This window comes from Psittacula echo, assembly GCF_963264785.1.
Source record: "Psittacula echo genome assembly, chromosome: 25".
Classification (NCBI taxonomy): Eukaryota; Metazoa; Chordata; class Aves; order Psittaciformes; family Psittacidae; genus Psittacula; species Psittacula echo.
Window position 1 is genome coordinate 3,581,594 of NC_137760.1, and position 22,915 is coordinate 3,604,508.

The window sequence follows — 22,915 nt, forward strand, 5'->3', positions numbered from 1 at the left end:
TTCAGACACTGATGTTCACTGAAAGGCTACATCAGAGCTGTCAGACTTGACAAATAAATCTTCAAGTCTTGGAACAAAAGGGCTTTCAATCAGAGAGCTGGTGATAAACATGCTAGGTTAATAATACTGCTTTTCTTGGGGAGAGGATGACTCAAACAGCAGTGAAGTAACAAGTGATTTTTATCATCTTGCAGATATGAAAAGAATATTGTTTGCAGAGCATTTGAACATAGTTCTCAAATAATTCTGCATTCTTCTTGGTGCTTTTCATAGGAGATACTGAAAGAAAGCAGCTGGTGGAGCTTGGAGCAAAACTCCTTTGTGATCAAACCTGCTCCAGCCTCGGCTGCTATGGCCACAGGTCCTGCTAGGAGCCTGCTCCAGTGTGAGCTTCCCACGGGGTCCCAGAGTCCTTCAGGCATTCCCCTGCTCTGGTGTGGGGTCCTCTGTGGGCTGCAGGTGGATATCTGCTCCACCACAGACCTCCATGGGCTGTAGAAGGGGTCAGCCTGCCTCAGATGTTGCATTGCTCATGGTGTCATGAGCTCTCTCACACCTCCTATTCTGGACTTGTATTGTATGCATGAATTTTAGTTTCATAAGTCCTACTGAAATGCCAGTTCCTTTTGTTATTTCATGTACTGGTGTGGTGAAGAGGCCCAAAATACTTCTCTTCTTGGATTCTCATTTTTCATTCCTGAGGGTATCAGATACTTGCAGAAGCTGTTAGAGGAAATAGTATGAGCATTTTGGCAGCTGTGTGATCCAACCATTCTGTCTACGCTCGTAGTTCCCAAGCAGCACCAATGGAAGCATTGATTAGAAAGCTGCAGATTCCCAACTTGAAACGCCACATTAAAAATCCCCACTCAAATTCTTCTTATCCAAGTATGTGCTTCTACCTCTTACTTGTTCTCACTGTGGTGCTCATTTCCTTCCTTACTACCGTAACGGCGTTCATATTTGGTGTGCTGTAGTTCCCAACCATAATCACATTACACTATGCTGGGTTAAGCAGTACAAGTCATTGTACTGACAGTTGAGCTGTACTGTGGAGAGGCTGCAACATAAAAAAGCACAGAGAATGAAGGAAAAGAAGTGTCATTTTCCAGATCAGAAACAAGGTGCTTGCTCAAACCCGTGTTCATTTTCTCTTTGGCAAGCACTGGAAGCTGAAATCTAATCTCTGCTTCATACATGAAGCACTGTCTTGGGAAACTTTCTGTGATATTAAGGACAAAACAAGTCTGATTACTGGGATTATGGGATTATTACTTCTTGTTTGTGTGGGGTTTTTTTTCCCTACATAGCATTCAGTTAATCCCTTTTTTCCTGTAGCTGCATGAGGATCTTTTGAAGAACTTGCCATTAGAGTAGAGGGTATTACGGTTATTTGACTTCCTTTTCTCTTCTTAAAAATTATTCTTAATAATAGTACTACTACTAATGAGACTTGCCTCCTGCTGACAGAGTGGTTTAGGGAAATTTCAGTGCAGCCTTTCCTTTGGGAGATGGTCAGTCCCGTGTTACTGGAGACTGTAAATTAATGGATGGATGTAAACAGTGTGAAGGGGATCAGTTATCAGTGTCATCACTTAGTTCAGTGAGTCGTGGCAATATGTTCTTGTTGAGCAGCCATTGCGTATTAAAGGGAAGGCAACAGTAGTGTCTGCAGGACTTTGATACCAGTTGGCATTTAGAAGGGAAGATAAAAATCTCTACACTTTGTTCTGCTTTTTAAAAGAGAGACTGAAAGTGCCTTTGTCTCTGACAAAGGTTTGAGGAAAGGCTTTGTACATTACTGATAAAAAGATTGTTATCAGCATAATTTCTCTCTGGTCTCAGTTCCCAATATGAAATATGTGAGTACTTGTTCATTTTGCAGAGCTACTTCTATGTATATGACAAACTTGGTGAGGTTTTTAGGCATCAGAATAGATTTGCCATGCTTTCGTAATAGGTACTTGTCCTTTGGAATATATTGTGTATTATATATTGTGTTTGTATACATACTGCATTGTGTTTCACTTTGTTTCCTATACCATAGATCAGCGGGATCAAGCACAGACAGGTTGCAGGGGAAGGGGGAGAGGGCACAGAGAGTGATGATGTTGACTCAAGCTCTCGTTCATGCATCTAAATAAAATCCTATCTAAGAGTTAAATATTCTGTCATAAGGTGATAGCAGCTGTGGGGAGGTCACTGCATCAGTCACTGGGAGAATACAATTCTTCACATTAACCAGACTTGGCAAATGAGTTAAGCTCAAGTTGTAAATCAAGCATGTGCTTAAATCTCATTGACTTTTTAAAAGCAGTATGAGTGCTGTTCTGTGCTAAATTGGAAACTTAATGCTGTTTCACTGTCATGGGTGGGAATTTATTTTTAGCTGTTCACACAGTATCAGAAGAAGGTTCTAGACACTTGGTGTTCTCATAATGATGAAGAAACTAACCCAGCCGCCCTTTAAGACTGTTGTGCTGATATTTCCTAGCAGTGCAGCTTTTCCTCTTTTGCAAACTGGTAATTAGAGGCCATCAGATAAATGGTACGTGAATAGAAATAGAGGCAGTGTTTGCAGGGTATGAATATGTGCTGCTGCTTTAAATAGTAAGTGAATGAATGAGGGGATTATTGTTGGATCGAACTGCTGGTTTTCACTGTGTCCCTCATCAGGATGGTGCTTCACGTACAGTGAGAGGTGAGGCAGGAAAGAGCCCCAGCTGTACTGGGCTTCAGTGGGAAGGGCTGTCAGTGTAAGGGGGATCTTACCCATCAAATTGCCAACTGGAAGTTGACATTTATTATAGCTAATAAAGCACTATGTCCCTTAACATTGAGAAATTGATCTTAAATATCATGTTTGTGGAGGTTGAAGGGGATGGATTTTAATGTCATACTCCAAAATATTTGATATGATTGGGGAAAAAAAGGAAGTGTTCTAGACTGTTATTGCTGCTTTTTGTTTTGAGGGCGGCTCTAGAGTTGGGAGTGCACAAAGGTGGCCATTGGCCCCTCTTCGCCTCCTGTTAGGAAAACCCAAGTTGGTTATGAGGTATGATTTCCAGCTATGGGTTTTACATGTCTATCATGGGTGTTAAAAAAATATAGAGCATTCAGTCTAGAGCCAGTGTTTCTGACCTGTTTTTGATGTAGTCTAATACTTCAGTCTGTGTTGCATTACATGTAGCACCACCGCTTCTGAAACTATGAGGCAGCCTCCACTCCAAAACTGAAACAGCTTATAATGGTAGGACAGCCCCAGTACAATGGGGGCTTTCTTCATTTGCTCATCTGGCTGGTTCAACATAAAATTTACCAGCAATTTTGGGATAAGTTATGAAGAAGAATGTCATGGCTTGTTTTGTTGGACAAGAAATACAGTTCAGAAAAACCGAGCTGTGAATTGGAATCTGATGAGAATGCATTGTCCTCTGCAAGAAAGAGAGTCCTGAGCAGGACTTCAGCAAAATCATGGCTCTGGGGCTTCTTTCCCTGGAGTCTTTTACACGTAACTGGATCATCTATTTAAATCAGACCCAGTCTCACCCAAAAGTGCATCTCTGCCGCATGAATAACATGCCACAGAGCCAACAGCTGTAAATCCTTTTCGGTCTTTAACACAACAAAAGCAGCGAAAGCCTAAAATGCCCCTCTCTATGCAAAGCAGCATGGGGCAGGATAAAGGAAAGATTTTTCACCAAGTAGCATGCAATTCAGATTGAAAATGTCAGGGTTTGGAAATTATTAATCTTTGTGCTGCACAGAGCTGTCAGCTGTAGGGGCGGTTGGTGTAGGAGGTTCTCAAGAGAGACTATTTTCAAATGGAGTTTTGTTGGTGGTTTTCAATCTTGCTTTGTTTTGGGGTTCTTTTGTTTCTTCCCCCACTGGTAGGTGAATAAACAGGCAGGTTAAGGCCATGCTTAGGACAGTGGCTGCCAGGTAGCAGAAGTTACAGGTAACCGAGGTGAGGTTAGCAATAGCTCCCTCAGGATCGCACTGGATTGTTACTGCCCCTGGATTCGGGTTCGTTGTAAAGAGAAATGTAAGGGAGAGAGGGAATTATTTAAGAAATTGGTAAACAACTGAATGAGAAATTATTCTGTGCCAAGTTCTAACAGCACTTTGATGTTGGTAAGAGATGCTGAGCTACCTGTCTGCCAGAGTTGTGAGCTGGGATGGCTTAGTGTCTGTGAAAGCTGCTCAGGCTTGGATTTTGCTTTAGCCAGTCAGAAAGGTGAGATGGTTCCAGTGTCTGTTCAGGCACCCCGGAGGAACCATTCACTGTCAGTGTGTCCCTTTGAGGAGCAGGATCAGCTCTTTGCAGGGAAGTTGCTGTCCTTTCAGACTTGGCAGCTGAGTGCTCACACACCCTGTGGCATGGTCTGTGTGGAGCTGAGAAGGGAGAGGAGGGTTTGTGCTGGAGCTGTTGCCAACCCTCTGGTGACCTGACTTTATTGGGCTGGAGATGGACTGGGTGTTTCCAGCCTGTGCTGCGTGGTGACGATGGCTGTTGAGTGACTTCTTAGGGTGTCTGTTTAAAGGAAGATGAAGATTGCAGACTCAGGAAAACTGAACAGGTTTTACTCTCTCATTTCAGGTAGAATATCTTTGCTTCAGTTCTTCCAGGCTTCAGGAAAAGCTGATTGTAAGAAGGATGAGAGAACTGCAAAATATTTATGTGTTCCAACAATTAACTGGAGGGCACTACAGAAATCTTACCATGTTCTAGTGCAGGAAACAGCTTAGGAGAACTACAGTTACAAATAAATTGAAATGCCTCACAGGTCTGTGTATGTAATATTCCAGCCTACTGGAATGTTTTACTGTTTGAATTTTAATTGCATGGAGGTTGGGACAGCACTTAATTCTACAAAGGGGGGCGATGCTAACACTTTGTGTTCCCATAAATGCATCATTCTCATCTATTCTGTCTGTAATGTCTTTTCGGGGGGGGGGGTGTGGAGGGAGGCTTTTTTGGTTTTGTGTTTGATTTTTTAATATCCACTGTTATATATAAGACTGAAGATTCTGGAATCCTAGATGAATGTGATTTTTCATAAGCTTTTCCTCAATTATATATGTGTATAGATTGTGCATGTTCTATGGAAGGAGGTTAGATCTTGTACTGGTATCTATTGCAAATTTGAAGATGTATTGGGTAGGAAGACAGCCACAGTCATACCTTGAAATTCATTAAGGTATTAAAGTTGAAAATACTCTTTGCAATACATCATGAATCTGCAGAGCACATCTGCTTACTCTGAGCTATGACACTGCGGATATATTGGCTTAATCAAACCAACTAATAAAGCTACAGGATCTTTTCAGCAGAATAATAGTAAAACCCAGACTGATTTAAGTTTATGCTTTGAAAATAGGGATATTAAGGTGAGTAAACACAGCTATTCCTGGCATCTGATACCTCCACAGTTTGACCTATTAACTGGTTACTGCTTGTTAGGAAGCGTGTGAATCTAAAGGCTGGAGAGAAGAGCTTCCATGAGCCTTAGGAGCCAGGGAAAGGTGCCTAATGGATCCAGGTTCTCAGCTGCAGATTAAGTTGGCATAGTCAATAGGAAGTAACAAAAGTAAAGACCACAGGTTAATTGGGTTCCATTTCCTTTGGTGATTAAGCAGAAACTGCCAGATGCTGTTTAAATGCAGTTCAGCAGATGTGGATAGGGCAAAGGCGTGTAGTGTGTTTTTTTCACTTGCAGCATGAGTCCAATTGGATGGAGATACCTTGTGCTAATTTGAACCATTAATGATAACTGTGTCCACTGTTCCTTCCAAAGCAGTTCTGCTGTTGTTTCTTTTACCTTGTCTCATCTAATCTTTCCTCCCCTGCTTTGGCTAACTTGGGGAATTCATTCCTTGAATTGGAGAGGGAGCACAGGAATATGCAAGTGTGTGTTTGTTCCTGGATTGTGTTTAGTTCATAAAGCAGAGTGATACCCTGAAAAGCATATAGATAGAAAATGAATAGCCAGTACAGACTTACCCTTCAACGTGAAAGCACAAAGACTGCTGTAGTGCCCATGGCACTGGTTTCCCACCTGCTTTGTTATATGGTGTTCAGTTGCTGCAAACACACACATTAAAATACTTGAAAATGTAAATGTCACTTGTGGGTTTGAGTGGAATTACAGAAAGATCTAAACCCCCTCGATGGCTTAAATCTCTCTACATATGTAGAAAACATCCACTAATTGGATCTGTCCCATTATGGGAGATACTTCATGAACTGGAGAGTATTTGAAATACCAAGGAGGGGTTGTAAGAAAAAGCATTACAAACTTGGCCTCCCAACCGGTATTATTTAGCTGCAGATAAAGTTGTTTTTCTCAGTCACAATAAAATAAAGTTTGAGCATATCAAGATCCATCTTTACATTTAATTCATCTCTCTATTTAATTTGTGTAGAGTATGCATATTCTCATTAAACTCATATCTGAACCAGGCACTGTATATTATAGTTAAATGATGTCTATTAATACTTAATGTTGCCTGTTTTCTTATGAAGTATGAGCTGAAGAAGCAAAAATAACTCCGGCATTTTTGAGTCCAGTTTTAATTGGATCATTAGGGATTTAAGACTCAGTTGATGAGAATTACACTGTGATGTCTTAACTCCTGCCTAGTGGGTGTACCTAAACTATGTTCTGATAGAGGCATTACTGCAGTGCTCTTGGAAGCATTAAAGGGCAGATCTGTTCAGAGCTTGCTCACTTCAGGCTGGGAGACAAAAAAGTGTTTCTCTTAGCTTAGGTTTCTTTCATAGTGTTTCCATATCATTGTCCAGGTGATTCAGCTGAACTGAGCCCACATCTTCTCTCACTGCTGTTCTTTGAGCCTAGCAAGAGTGAACATCACTTTATGAGGGGAACATAACATTTTTAGTAGCAGAAGTGTTAATTCTTACCCTCTTCTTAATCCAGTTCTTACAGAAGTTGTACTAGGAACATACTTGTTATTTAATGGTAGTATGAGTAGGAAAATAAAGGGTGAATGTTTGCTAGTAGACACTGTGCGCTGAAGACTCTGCTTATTAATATGTTTTAGGGAATTTTTAATGCCTTCTGAAGAGAAACGCTTTTTTACTTTGTTTGGAAGAGTTGTTAAGGGTAACAGATTGGCTTGTTTAGTGAGTACCACAAGCATGTTAACAAAAGATGGAGTATCTGCATCTAAGTATCATTAACTTCAGACACAGTGGTCTGTAAGAGGCTGTGTTAGCTCAGGAGCTGAAGAGAGCTGTTTATACATGCTGGGAAAGAAATAGGACCCCTCATTTCTGTTCCTTGTTATATACTCGACAGAAAAGTCACTGTATCTGTTTTGTCTCAGGTCAGGTCCTGTTTCATATACCTTATACCTTCAAATAAACCCAAAGAAGTCCCATGATCCATGGTTTGTTCCACATTACTCATGTCTGGTAACTGGCTATGGCTAAAATAGAGAATGGGTGGGAGGGAAATTCCTTTTGTATCTGGGATTGTGCTATTACCTATTCAAATATTAAAGATTTAAACCCCATACTTGCTTTTTTCCATGCTATGATTTCCTTATGACAGTGACTGATAGTTGAGTTTGACTCACAGCAAGGTGACTATGCAAGAAAATAACTTCAAAATGACAACTTTTCAAATGGGAAGAGCACGTGAGCTGGTATCAGATGCAGTGCATGGAGGCATAAGAGCTGGTTCTGAACAGCTCAAGGGTGAGATACTCTTACAGCCCTGCATTCCACTCGGGATCCTTGTTGGCTTATCCCTTGTTATCACAACCCCTGTATATCAGAATTCATGTGGGTTTGGATGGGTGCCTTGTGTTATTGGGGATCAAACCGAGGTCTTGGTGAGGTTCTGATGCCAAAGCAGGCATTGCCTCCACAGTGGTGCAGCTTAACTAATCTTAAGGCAAACAAGTACTAGAACGAGCCTTTTGACTTACTAGGTCTGAGCTGGCTTCATGGCAACTAACATTGAATCAGTTCACCTTTTTTTAAGGCTTTTCTCATTGCATTAGTACACATTTCATCTAAGTATTAAGTAGAAAGGAAGAAACTGGCTGTTTATAGCTTTGATTCAGCACAAACCCTGAGGTTTCTGTGCTCTTTCTCAAAGGAATAGGAGTTAAATTACAGTATATTACACTTCTATTATGAAAACATCTAATTCTAGAGTACTTTGAAAATCTTAAGTAGGATCTCCATCCATTTTTGTGAAAGACCATTAGTTTTATGAATTTAGGAATAATACGATTTACTGTTAATATTTGCAGGTTATAGCTGAAGACAAACCCTACTTTATCCATGCAAACATCAGCCTGTGGACAAATAAATCCCTGGTTGGCGTGGCTTTCGGTTTCCAAGGTGGCATATGCTACTTGCTTTGCTTGGCTCCAGTGCAGTCCTGTGCCCTTAGTGCTTGAGAGCATCGGGTCTTACTGGGGTGCGGGGATTTGAGGAGTTGAAATGGACAGGTTGGGAAGAGTTTTGGCTGCGATCATAAGCAACTGCCTGTCTTTCCTGTGCTGGCAGCCAAGAAAAACATTGATGTGCTTCGTTATGCCACGTCTGGTATCAAGAGTTGGATGCATTGGCATTTGGTGGTGAAGGCAGGTGGGGGGTTTTCCCTTCCAACATTTACAAAAGAAATTAAGCTGACATTTGCCTGCAGAACAGCTTTGATGCTGCAGGAGTTGTAAGTGAAGAGCGCTTTGGCATGTGTGGGTTATTTTTGCCCACTCTTTTTTAATACATAATCAGCAGTTGTACAGCAGCCTTATTACTCGCTTGCAAGCAAACCAAAACCTTGTCTGCAGTCCAGTTTGAAGCAGGCTGTGAATAGTTCTGCAGTAAGCACCTCCTCCAGCAGCTGAATCAGGACTTGGGCACATCAAAGCCTTAAACCTTAATAATGACAATTGATTTGTGAATTAAGTTGGAGGAAAGAGCTCTGTTGCTCCTTCAGTAAATAAAATGCTGCTGTAGCTAAGAATAAGCATCGTGACACAGTGCAACTATGAACTGCTATGAATTCATTATATTTATTATTGCTCTGCTACTGAGCTGGAAGCACTCACATCAGCAGGTACCATGTTTTGGCCAGGGTTTGGTAAGTAGATACATTAAATTAGTAATAGAACTTGGGAGAAATCCTGGTTCGCACTTAATATTTGGGAGCAAATTCAAGTTTTCAGTTCACTTCAGGTTAGTTTTGCCCATGGAAGTTCCTCTCTTTGGTGTAGCAGAGTGTGGCTGATCCACATGATGATCAGTCTTGCCAATCGATGTGGCGGGTCCTTCAAGCAGCTGAAGAATCCCATCCTCATGATCACAAAGCTGATTTCAGACTTTGGGGGGTGGAAACATAGAAGGAGGGTGTCAGATTCAAGCTGTTAGTGAATTAGCTGGTTAGATCTGGGCTCAGATGTGTTCTGCAAATTGCTGGGTCCTAATGAAAAAGAGTTGGTGATATTTAAAAACAAGTGGTTTACATGACGATCATTTCCTCTCGACTTTTATGTGAATAACTTTATCCCAACATGGTTCACTTTCTGTTGGTGTGTTATTTGTAGTCCTTGAAACGAATCCAAGCGGTTCCATATTGTATTTGCTGCACTCTCGGTATCATTAGTAAAATAATTGTTGAGGGGTTTTTTTTGAGGTACTCTCACAGATGGAAAAAAATCCACTGTTTTCCCTTCATTGTTGAGGATCAAAATGAGCATTTTAGCCTTGCTGGGGTTGGGTTCTGCTTCCTTCCCTTTCTGGGGCACAGGCGCTTGAAGTTCAAAGGTACTTCTTTTATATGTGAACTGAAAGTTGAATTTAAAAGTTCTAGAAGTGGCATTTGGTTAAAAACCCCAAACCTTAAATTTAGGTTCAGAAAGACAGTTCATTTGCCTTTGTGTGCCAACGACCAGTCTACTAAAGAATTACGTATATAGCTTTCCACGTAAAGCTTTTCATTTACAGCTAATACGCATCAGTGGGAGATACACTGAAAATCCAGGCAGAGCATCTTCTCTTACATGTAAAAGTGTGGTTTTACCACGTATGTCATCTCAGTATTTTTGAAGTATTTTTTTTCTCCTGGTTTTCATACTCTTTGCACATCAGATCCTGGAAGATTTTGTTACAGATTCATCTGTTTAGAATGTTGGAGAATCTTTTTTCCTTTAAAGATTTATAGTGCTTGCATACTGCTTAAAGAAACCCCCCCTAGATGTTAAATAAATGTATGAAAGATTCTTCAAGTTTGTAATCCACTTAATATTTAATAAATGCAATATATCATTTTTATAAATATGTATAGCTTAGATAGAAATAGATTTAGAATACAAAAGAGATTACAATAGAATAACACATTCATCCCTGTTGGCATAGAAAAGACTACTAATGTTTTATGAACGTATTAATCCTCAGTGGTAAAAATAAATGCCCTTACCCTCCTGCAAGCCATTAACTATGTCTGTTATGGAAAGTCACTGTATGAGTTACATTGAACTGCAAGTTTCTCGTGCAGTGGCTGAAGAGAGGCCACAGCAGTGTCACTGTATGGTAAGTCCTAGAGGGGGTGCTGCCCTTTTCAGGGCTTTTTTTCTTTCCCATTTTTGACTTGTTATAAGAACTCATTGGAGCTGTGCCAGCAGGAGCTGCTCTCCATGTACTGGTCTGGCCTCGGTTGCTCTGCTCGATAATCCCACTGGTACGTGAAGAAGAAAGTGAACTGATAGTTCATGGTCAGGGTTAAGAGTAGGTGGAGGTGGTGGAAGGTGACAGCTTTCATTTTTGTGCTGAGCAGGAGATGAGCAGAACCTGTATCAGTTTTGTCTTAGTCACTTCAGCATCTGAAAGTGGAGCCCTGTGTAAAGCTGCAGAAGTACTTCTTATTTGTGGTGTTTGATAGAAGAATTAAGGCTGGAGTTCGTGGCTAAAGCTGTGATGCTTTTTAACTTTAGTATGTTTAAAAAATATATATATAACTAAATAGTGCTTTCTGCCATGTGCAGAGAGATTAAATGAGGACTGTGGGCTTTAAGGACAGTACATAGCCCTTTGCTAAAGCTCCTAAGTTATTAAAAGGGAAGGAATAAATGAGGATTGAGGAAATGACCTCACTCATATTAGCGTAAAAATCCTTTCCATGGAAGAAGTCCTGCTCACTAAAAGAATTGTACTCATATATGTATATATTAATGCATGTATGTCTTAAAAAATTGTCACAGTGATATTTTGTTGACATAATAGGGTTGCTCTCAAATGAAACTCTGTGAAGAGACATTGCATAATACAATAATGTTGCTGCTGTTTGGTGGAAAGTGAGGGTCAAGAAGGAGTTGTTCATAAAAGTACCGGATCTTGGAATGTTTTTGGAATGTACAGCTTTCCTGCTCAGTTACAGTGAAGGCACCCATGTGTGCTTCTTGCCAGTGAGAACCATAGGTGGTTCAGACTAGCACATTGGCTTGCATTTGAATGGAAAAGTGTGCACATGGTGAGCATCGTGGGCTCTTGGCCAAGGAATGGTGAATTCTTCCAGTAGGCTCACTCAGTTGCTTACAACTGTGGCAAGTCACTGTCATTCCCCAGATAGTCCCACTCACCACTTGTGAGGCTGTGGGGAGTCTCTTGTGTCTTTCTCTTACATGTCTTTTATTGTGGTGGAAAAAGCATTTAACCTGTAACCGCTCATTAGTAAGTTATGTAGGAAGGGACTGTTACAGTGAATAGAAGCACAGGCACTTGAAATACATTATACTTCACAGTTGTCTTGATTTTTAATCCGATTAAGACAACTTATTCCCATGATTATTTATTGACTTTCTCTCTCCTTTCCTGCTAATAAGCTGCAGACAAAGTCATACAAAGCTGCCCAAGGAACAGGAAGAGCGTGTGCAGCTTAGCATGGGTTTATTAAGTACTGGACACAGCTCTGTGGCATTTGGTTCCTGTTTCATTGCTTGCTCTTATGCACAAAGTCCATTTTCAGCCCGACTGCTTACCCTCCTGTGGAATGAAATTGATGATGGGTGCTGCCCAGTTTTGTTGTCAGACTTCCTTGGTGCACGCAAAAAAGAAAGGAATGAAAGAGGCCACAGTGCATTGCAAAGCAAAAGGGGGGAAAAGCAGGCCTCTGGCTAATAGTTTCAAGTAGAAGCATCCAGCTTAATATCTAATCCTATGCACACAGGAGAAGAAATGAGATTCTTTAAAATTCAGATAAGCAGAGTTAGTTTGCAGCTAAAGATTCTGAGCACATTGCTTTTGTGTGATAATATTTTAGATTTATTTCCACAACTTATTGCACATTCATTTTGGGGAGTTTTCATTGCAGAAAATCGCCAGGAGGAATGGATTTTGTCTTCCTCAGCTGGCAGAACAATTTTCCACCTGTCGCCCAAATATTTGATGAGAAGGATTATGGTGCAGCTGTGAGAAGTTTATACTTTATATCCATAGGAAGCAAGAGGGTCTGATGAAACTAATACACTGATAGCAAAAGTTGGCTTGCTGAACTGAATATTCAGCACTTGTGACTTTCAACATGTGCTGAACAACCTAGGAGACCCCAAGGTGTAGAGTAAAGAAATAAGCATGGTTTAGTGTGGGGTTTTGAGCAATTCTTCATTCCCCACTAATGCTTCCTTTGTTTGGAGGAACAACTTTCCTGTTCGCGCCTGACTTAGTTACTGGATTTCCTTTCCGGAGTTTCTCAAGTGCTGGTAGGTCCCAGACCCTGTCGGTGTAGCGCATCTCATCAGCACAGAGGAGCTGGAAGGGCCCATTCAGTGCAGCTTCTATTGCAGCTTCTCCACAAGATGGCATCGTGTGAGGTGTCAGGATTTAAGCGAGTATCTCAAGAAAACAGCAACTAGCTCAGCCGTGTAACTTAAAAGCAGGAGAAATGCTCCCTCCTTGTCAGGTAGATGTGCATGTCCAGTAAAAATGTAAAAAACCACCCCCCACACTAGTTATTGGCATGGCATTTCTCTCTGCTTTGCCGAATGCTCTGAAACCATTGAGTGTGAAAACATCATCAAAAAGAACATTTTTTCCTCATGAGGTAGGTGCTTAACACTTAAACCATGAATTTTGCTACAAGGTTCAGTCCATTCTGGAAATTGAGTAGAGATAATTTAGCTGTAATATGAGTTCTGTCGGCTTAGAATCTTCACTCTGATATTAGCTAGGTTTTTTCAATGAAGCAAAGTTGATCATGGAAGGTGATTCTGGATTTGAGTTTCTGTGATTTTTAGGTTCTTATTTGTGTTTCACGAGCCTGAAAACTACAGGTAGAGTACAAAAAGCGAGAGAAAACCAGCATGAATACACATTAGTTTGATATCTGCGAGTTCCAAAGGTATTTGTTTGCTCAAAAGCAGTGCTGTTCTGGAGTGCTGATTAAATAGGAATTCTGTTCCTCTTCAATGTGTAGAGTTTAAAGAAAAATGATGCAGTGGAGCTCATCAGCATGCATGTTCTATTACTGACCGTTCTCGCTATCCCTGTATTGTCAATCTTTGCTGAAAACTGTGTCCCTGTAGGCTTTAGTAAATCCTAGCGTACTAGAGAAAATAACAAAGGCATTAAAGGATTTCGTGTGGGCCACAAAATCTCTTATTTCCATCAATATCTGAGTGACTTCCAAAAACCCCACGTTGTTGCATATGGGACAGGGTCATCTGATTAAAAGAACATAGCCAAATCTCACTAAGTTGCTTTTCTGACTGAATAATGACTCAAATTTCATTATGGAAACAGTTCCATGTGTAAGCAAGTGATGTATTCTGGCCTTCCTGTAAAAATGAATGTACACATGGAAGACAGTTGGCATTACTTAGTTACAAAGGGTACAAAAAAGATGATAGATGAAAGAAGGATGCATGAAGATGTCTCTTATGTATCTATGTGACATGTTTTCTCTAGGAGTGAGCACTTCCCCATCACCAACCCACCCTGCTTGTGACAGCATCAAACAGCTCATGCTTCCCTCAGCATGGCTGTTGGACAGAAGCACAGCAATCCCTGAGGAGGTGCAGGATCAGTGTTCTCAGGTGCTCATCAGAAACCCTTAACAAGAATGTAAAGCAGTATCATTAAATCCAGATGCCACTTGGGAGGAGAATTATGCCCTTAATTTCAGTGGGGCTGGGATTTCATCCTTTGTGTCTCGCCCTAAATAGTGAATTTAGTGGGATAACAATGGGGCTTTCTAAGTTCTCCAGCTATTCTTCCTCAACACAGGCATGTTGCTACCTCAAAGCATCGATGGGAGCATGGGATTTCCAAGTGTCTCCGAAATCTTCTAATGACATTTTTGTTACTTCCTACAAAGCATGGATTTAATCAAGCCTGCAGGGACACAGTATTACTGAAGACTGACAAGAGGGAAATTGACATAAATGTTCAGCAGTGAAACGCTAAAAATTAGGATAATATTTTATAAAGCACAGTGTGAATGTAGTTTAAACCACTGAAGTCATTGGAAAATCATAGTGATTTCCCAGCACATACACGGTGTATATTTGCACACATAGATACACTCTGCTGGGAGATACCCATTTTTAAAGTGTGTTCTCATTATTCCATCATCTGCTAGACCTGAGAAGGATTTTAGACATACTTCATATGGCCATAACTTGCCTTTCATCTAACTTAATTTCATTGGTTTGGGTTAAATCACATCTCCATTGCCCTCAGCTATTCCTCTTTCTCTGTACTGTGTTCCCTCCATCTGCATGTAGACTGTGTCCTCCTCGGTTATTGTTTGGCTGCGCTGTCTGTATTCAGTACTTTATAATCTGCTTCCATAAATTGATCCCTTCTTAGTTTTGTTGCTGTTCTCTGAATTTTCTCACAAAACTGACAAACCTACTGAAAATAAATCCCAGTGTTGCTAAAAATCAATGGGAATTTCCTGGTTTTGACAGCAGCAACTAGTTTTTCACTCAATTAGAAGAGCGGTAGTAAAGGAACAGCCTGTATTCCAGTGCTTGTGTGTTCATGTCTGAGCTCAGGAACTCAGAAAGTAAGCCACCTAGGCTTATACATTGCTGAGCAAATGCCCTTGGATCCCACTGTTTGTGATCTGAGCTGTGAAGCTCACAGTCTTGCAGTTTCTGGTCCTACAGAAACCACTTTTCCCCTTTTATGTTGCCTTAAAGGGGCTGCAGTAAACGGGAACAGTGTAAAAGCATATGGAAAATTTCCTCTAAGTGCGTATGAAATCACAGTTTGCTTATTCCAGTATTGGAGTGCTACAGTAATGCTGTTCATATCGATATACTTCGCTGTGGTTAACACTCTGATCCCTGTTAAATCTGCAGCAACTGTCTAAAGGAAATTAATTTCGCGGAAAGAAAGGAAGATTCAGGAGTTAAGGCACTGGGTTGTCAATCAAGAGAACAAGGTTTAGTTTCTACTTCTTCCACAGACTTTCTGTATGACATTAGGTGACTTGTTTAAGCTTTCTGTGCCTCGGTGCCCCAGCTCTAAAGTTGGCAATAGTGATGATGCAGTTTTCTGATGCTTTTCTGTCAATTTTCTTGACAGTTCTTATACTCAAATGATTTGATATTTGTGTGTGTGTGTGTGTCATTGCATTAAGGCACGAGTCTGATAGCTCTTGAGTTCTACAGGTGTTTTTCCAGTAAAATTAGTTTTTAAATCAAATCCAAAATGGTTTTTAATCAATGAAATGAGAGGATACAAAGGGTGCAACAACATAAAAATGTGTATTTTCCTTTCCTTCCCTTTCAGGCAATGATAACAGTGAAGCCCTTCCAGAGTCTATCCCATCTGCTCCTGGAACACTGCCTCATTTTATGGAAGAACCAGATGATGCCTACATTATAAAAAGCAACCCCATTGTCTTACGCTGTAAAGCTATGCCAGCTATGCAGATTTTCTTCAAGTGCAATGGTGAATGGGTCCATCAAAATGAGCACGTGTCTGAGGAAAGCATGGATGAGACTACAGGTAAGGGCAGTGTGTCCTTCGGGAGATGTGTCCGGATGCAGCGTCTATTCACAGTGTGCAAAGTAGAGCAAAGAACGGGAGATCCCATCCAGAGATACAGAGTCCTGTGATGTAGCAGATAGCTGTGGGTTTGTGCTGAGCTAAAGGGAGTGGAACCAGCTCTAATTCAAAGGACGCACGCTGAGGCTGTGCTGCCCTGAGCACAGGGAGGACGCCCCAGTGGGAGGGCACAGTTTGTCAGCATTAGCTTATTGTTGGGCTGCTGCAACAACAGCTTTTGGTTGGCTTGGTGGTGTGTGTACCACGCAGACACAGCTCTGCAGAGTAGGAGAGGCAGTTTCCCAAAATGCAAAAGGGAAAGCAATGGATGGGAGAAGGTAAAGGACAGAGCTGGCCAGGCAAAGAAGAGGAGTACAAATCCTGGTAGAAGAGGCATAGCATGAATAGGGAAAACTGAGGGAATTAAAATGACTGTAGATGTGGGAGGCATTACACAGAGATGTAACAAACTGGACGCATACCACCAGGTTTGATCATACACTAACCATAGTCAGTGAGCTGTCTGAAAGAAACCAGCAGTTCTACAGGGAATAGCAGTCCTCTGTATTTCGGTGGTGTAATTTATAGTGGAAACAAGAAACAGGGACACATATGCCTTTATGCAATTCCTGTCAGGATGAACCCTGAAAAACTGCCAGTGTGGTGGCTGAAATGTGCCTTCACGCCCAAGCAGCGATGGGTGTTTGGTAGGTAATAAAGCTAAGTAAGAAAATCCACTGTGTAACAGTGAGCATCTAAAAGAGAAAGAGAAGGGAGAAGGTTGAAAATTATCAACAGATTCTATCATGCTCCCAGCACACCCTATATCTTTTCTCATTTAGAAGCATCTTGATAAGTATTGCAAACCAATTTAATGCTGCACCCTCTAGTCATTTCACAATTCTGCTTTGTTACTGCTTTTCTCCTCTTTCCGAATTCCCAGATTGCTAAGCAACTCCATGTCTTGGAAATAGCAGTGTATGCATAACATCCTCTCTATCAACACAAGCAGTTCCTTCCTAGGGGAAAAAAACACCATTTAAAACCAAGTTACATCTCCTAAAGCGCGGTTTGGCGTCCTTTTTAAGTGATGCATTCTGAAGGAAGTTTGTACTAAAGGCTTTTGGTAAATGCTAATCTGGATGGGTTTTACTTTTTACAGTTACCTTTATGAAATTAATTTAATAGGCATAACCTTTACTTCTAAAGACATTGCTGAATCAGTGTGGAAGAAACGTTCTCCCTAAAAGTTGTTCTTTCATCTGGTTAATGAAAATCTTGTGTCTGTCTTGTGAATGCTGCAGTTATGTTTTGGAAGCCTTGGATTAATAACAAAAGAAGATAAAGTAGCATTAGGTGGGGCTTTTCAGTAACATTGAGGTTTGAGACCTGGAGGCATGGGCTGTGCAGATGAGATTTGGCATATAAATGTTGCAGGTTTGAATTTTGCCCAGGAACAGAGCTAACCCTAAAAGCGTTGTTCTCTGAACACGAGTGTGGGACAGACAGTGCAGTGCTGAGCGTTCCGCAAATTACCATAATGGTCCTCTAGGACATAAAAATTGAAGTAAAGCCCTGTTTACAGTGTAGTGTTGAAGGACAGGCATGGATAGTCTCTCACCGTGATCCAGAAAGTATTTTGGAACTCTTCCTTTGCCTTCAGTAAACAGCAGACTACTGGGTTTTATTTAGAATGAATGTGCGTATTGGCAGCGCCCTCATTTCTGGAGTCAAATCTGGGGCATAAACATGTCTGTTACCAAGTGTGCACCGTGTTCTGTGTGCTGCAAGAGCTCCATCTGTGGAAAACTGCACTGGAAGCTGTGCCAAGAATGGTGCCTGTGGTTAAAGGGGATGATTCTGGTGCGCTCGCTAAGAGAGGGTACAGTACAGGAAAACGGGGCTGTCCTTTTACATCCTTCCACTATTTGTTATGTGATTAAAATTCTGAGACGATGTATAGAAAAGTGGTGAAAAATAGCAACAAGAAACCCAAACAAGAGGAAATTTAATGCAGAATACAAGAAATGTGTCTTAGCATCTCTATAAATTCCTGCCAGCAAGCTCTTAGCCAGGCATATGCAAGACAAAGTTGGCAGTGGCGCTTGCGGGCGCACTGTCCTGATGGATTTTACCTACAGCACTGTATTGCGAACATGGAAAAGGACAGGAGGGACAGCTGTTGGTAGACAATGGGCATATTTTGTCATTGTGATGAACATGGAATCCAGTTTCGCACGATTCTGTCTTTATAGGACAGAAATAAAAGTCTTTGAGTACCGCAGGAGTCACTGTTCATTTGTAGAGGAGGAGCAGCAGGAGAGGAAGGATTTCTGTCGCTTTGGAACTGCTGTAGCAATGGGCTGTGACATGCACTGGTTGGTTGAGCATGGAAGTCTTGGCTTGAGGAATTTGCACTGAAGTCTCTACTCCTATGGAGATTCTGCTGTTTGCGCAGCGAATGAGTGCAGGCACACACTGCCATTGCAGTGAGTATGGGTTCCCATCACTGCGCTGCCACACGCAATCGCTCCATTAGGGACCAAGTTATTTCATCCTCTCCTGCCTTATTTCCTGAGTTGCAGAAAAGACAGTATAATCTATAGCCTGCCTTTTCTGTTTGTTCCATGAACGTGGCAGAACAGGAGCTTTGCTCCATATCCTCTACCCCATAAAGCAAGAGCCTGAGCTGGTAGATGCTACTGTGATAAAAACGTAATCATTACAATTTGATTCATTTCCTTCTGCTTTGTTTTCCTTGCCTGAAGGTTGCAGCATGCACCTCCGAATTCGTTTAGAAATACTTCAGCTTTGGGTTTCACCAGAGGATCAGGCCTGCTAAGAGTAACTAGAGTTTTCTTGTCTGATAAATAAAAGGATTGCAGCAATAACTGCTGTCAGTGTTGTTCTCATTTAAACAAATAACGCTGACAAATGCTGAAGTTCTGTGCAGCTCTGTTATGTTTAGTACATGGAGAGCAATTATTCATCTGCTGCCAGCATTAGTCTATCTGCAGCTAAACCATCCAACAGTGCAGAAAGCTGATTAGCATATCAGTACCCTAATTTGATATTCTGTAAGGCTGTACTGTGTAACAAAAGATGATGGTTATAATTTGCACAATAATTTAAAGGGTTGCTCTTGCAGTGCTGATTAGAGTTGCACAAGTCACAGGTAAAATGTTGCTCGTGCTTATTACGTGCCTGGTTTTCTTTGCATGGGTTTTTCGTTGTGTGTCATTTCCTAGGAACAATCTTTCTGGCATTTCTTGAGCTGCAGAGGGTTGCTGAGTGTATTTGTTGGTGAAATATAGCGGTGGTAAATGAAGAATGTGCACTGCTCTTCCCAAGAGGTTTGCTTTGTGTGGGTGTATCTAAAACAATGAAAATAGGGGTGCTTTCTCCATAAACAGAACCTAACTTTCCCCAGAGACAAGGTGTTCTCCAGAGGGGCCTTCCAACCTCAGCAATTCTGTGATTCTGCCATTTTGGCTGCATTTATTTTGTCTATTGGCAAATGGGGAGACCTTTAAAAGGACTCAAATTCCTCCCTGGCCCATTCTTAAAATGCTGAACCACCCCCTTCTCAATTTCACGTGCTGGTTGTTTGCCTGATTCAAACCACATTTAATGTTGCTTCAGAAAAGAGAGGCTGATATATAGATTAACTAAATCAAGCATCAATGAAAGGAATGGCTGGGCTGGAGAATGTTCTGCCTTAACAAATCTGAAGCTGTAAATGCCTCTATTCACTGATGGCTGCTTGGAATTTTACACTACCAATGAGCCCAGAAATGGCTTCTTGTTTGGTGTCAGTGCAGACTGTGTGGCTGCCTCAGTAAGCCGTACAATATGCAGCTCCCATTCCTTTGTTTCTGCTTGCTGCTTACAAAAATTCCTGAGTAGCTGAGAAATGGAGAGAGTTCAGAACACACTGTGACAGGTCCGGGGGGGGGTGATTGATGGCTGCCTGCGAGGCTGTAGCTGATGGCTGGTGATGGGGAGGATCCTCTCCCCATGAGGATACTACTCAGCGGTCAAGGTGGGAAGGAGCTGATCCATGGGATGGAAGGACAGCTGGAGAGGCTGAGGATGTGCAGCGAAGGGTTGTACCTTCCCAGCAGCATGCAGAGCAGTGCTGTTTGCAGGCAGCACAGGCAGGATGCACAGGCGTGTGTGTCAGCTAATTGAGTGCTGAGTGATTCCTGACTGGGGACAGGTCACCTCAAAAAGGTCACTCTTTGTAAAGGACTTAATCATTTTACACCCTTCTTGAAGAAGTCTCTAAGTAGATGGGTGGCAACCTTGTTGGCTGTGGAGGCTTTGGAGCTTTGGTGCTTTGTGGCTTTGATTGAGATCATTCAGGGACTGCACAGCTTGATTTGCCAAGGGTAAGTAACAGGAAAGTGTGTGTCTGCCACGCAGTGTGGAGGGATGCTGAATCTTCAGGCAGCCAAAACCTGCTGTGTCAGGTCGCCAGGACTCAGATGCGCACAAATGAAACTTAACCATAGCTGCTCTTATCTTTAACCTACAAAGATGACTCTGCAAATGGTTGTATGGCTGGGAATCCAAGGATTCCTCACTGGCAGAGCAGCTTGGATGTCTAAATTGGGATGGTGCATTTTCATCATGCAGTCTGTCAGCAGGGAGAGGAGTTAGATGCAGAACTGCTGAGTTCCACGGGCTGTGTTTGTTTCAGAAGGGCTTGTTTTCACCGTGTCAGAAAAGGAAGAGATGTTTTGTAAACAGTTGTGTTGGAAGCTGCATCAACATATTTGAAAGAACACAATGCAAATAAAAGCAACCTGGAAACCTCTGTTTGCTTATTACAGAGTGAGTAAATATTTGAGTGACTAAACTGATTGAGACAACTTAGGACTCTATTTCAGGTTTGTACGTGTCTTTAAGTACCGTGGTGAAATGGCAAACCAAACAGGCTAAATGGAAAGAAGGAAAAAAACCCTTTGCCTATTGCTGGAAAAGCAGCAAAGCTTTTGTGTTGCTTTATAGTATTTAAAGCCTGTCTGACCTTCCCCACCCCTCTTCATGAGCATCCCATGTGGCTTCAAGTCTCCTGTGCACCAAAGGAACACGGTGGCTCCCCAGTGCCTCTCAGGAGGGAAGCACCCAGCTGGTAATGATACCTGAGATTAAGCGGAAGCCAACTTTTATGGAGTTCAGGTTCAGGAGTTTCTTACTGCTTTATAAACTTTGCAGGCATGAGCTATTTTACCATTGAGTTTGCATTCACTTCCAGTGAAGGGGAAAGAAGTATCTTGGGACTGCACAGGAGGAGAAAGAAGAAAGTAGAAGGCATGGATATTTTCTAGTTCCAAATTAACATTTTCCTGACTAGCACTTTGAACAGATTTCTAATGCCTTTCAACCCACATTTGGATTATATTTCCTCTCCCCAAGGTTGTCGTGCAGATATGCAGCTGTGGCAAACATCCCAAGTGGAGGAACGTCTCCATTTGTGAGCTGTGAAATGCATTCACCTTCCCTTAATTTTCTCCTCCTTTCAGGGTGTAATGGCTTGAGCTTAGCTTTCTGTGTGCTGCAGTGACACAGCTTTTCTCCCCTGCATGAGGAAATGGCTGCTGGATGGAGCTGTGGTAGTAGTGGCTGGAATTCAGTGGGACATTAGATTAGTTCCTGTCATACGTGCGTAGTTCTGTCTGATTCAACTGGGGGCCTGCCAGGGTACTTCAGAAAGGTTTTCAAGGGCACGTAGATGTTAGTTTGGAAGATAATTCAGTTTTATGTTACAGTATCTAAGTCCAGATACACATTTTGGGTGAAAAAAGCACAAGAGACAAGGTTTCTTAGGGAGGTGGTGTATTCTTGCAAAGCCCACAGTGGCTGAGTAGTTCTTGTAACTCAATGCATTATGACCTACTCAGCTTTTAGAATTTAATTAGTGGCAATATGTTATTGTTAATGTGATTAAAGCTTTTCCTTGATTAAAAATGGAATTGTGTAATTAAAAGAAAAGGTTTGGCTAACTTTAGCTTTATGCCGAAGCAAGAGGCTGTTATCAACTAATTTCCTCTATCTTTCCCTTTAGGATTGAAGGTTCGGGAGGTGTTCATCAATGTGACGAGACAGCAGGTGGAAGATTTTCATGGCCCAGAAGATTACTGGTGTCAGTGTGTTGCATGGAGCCATCTAGGGACCTCAAAGAGCAGGAAGGCATCTGTCCGCATAGCTTGTGAGTAGAGGAAATGTTCTGCTATTCCAGGTTTTGTAAGGCATGGAAACACGCTGTTCTTCTAGGGTTCAGTGTAAACGGATACTGGTAAAGTGCTGTTGGTTTGCCAGCCCTCCCTTGTGAGGTGCTGCAGGACTAGCACAGAAAGCATGATGGGGCTTTTCAGGCCTCTCTTTTATTTTAATGTGATTTGATCAATCTGCATTTTCATGTGGCAAATCTGTTTCAGAGATTCTGGTCACAGTGTCACAACAATGCTGTGTAATAAAAAAGGTTAAAGCCAACAGAATATCCCCTGGGAAGTGCCCTTTTACTCCAAATTGATCAAAGGGGTCAAAGAAATACGAAAAAAACATATAAGTGTCTGTATTCTACACTTCCTTTAAAACAAAAAAGGGCAAGAATACATTAGAATCTTCTGTAGCATTGTATTTTGTATCTGGGTTTCAGTTTTGAAGTGCATCATTGGTTGGCAGGTGAGAGCCTGAAACCATCCTTCTACAGCAGTGCTGCAAGCAGAGAATTGAGGAGTTTACTTTCCCCCAGTCTGTTGTGAACTTGTGTCCTTTAAATTAGCAGTTCAGGTCTTTAAAGAACTAGTTCCAGGGAATGATGGCAATAACCTGCGAAGAGCTGGGAGAAATGCTGCTTGGAAGGAGATGAGGGGGAAG

At 41.7% G+C, this 22,915-nt stretch overlaps 1 protein-coding gene across 1 annotated transcript in view; it reads left to right on the plus strand.

Annotated features, from left to right (window-relative positions):
• Positions 1–22,915, plus strand: part of UNC5D (unc-5 netrin receptor D) — a gene marked incomplete at both ends in the record, with an annotated part of 118,937 nt that overhangs the window by 43,731 nt on the left and 52,291 nt on the right. Inside the window, 2 exons of the mRNA XM_080634429.1 lie at positions 15,773–15,991; positions 22,101–22,244. Coding sequence (XP_080490555.1) covers positions 15,773–15,991; positions 22,101–22,244 — 363 coding nt within the window. The remainder of the gene's footprint in view (positions 1–15,772; positions 15,992–22,100; positions 22,245–22,915) is intronic.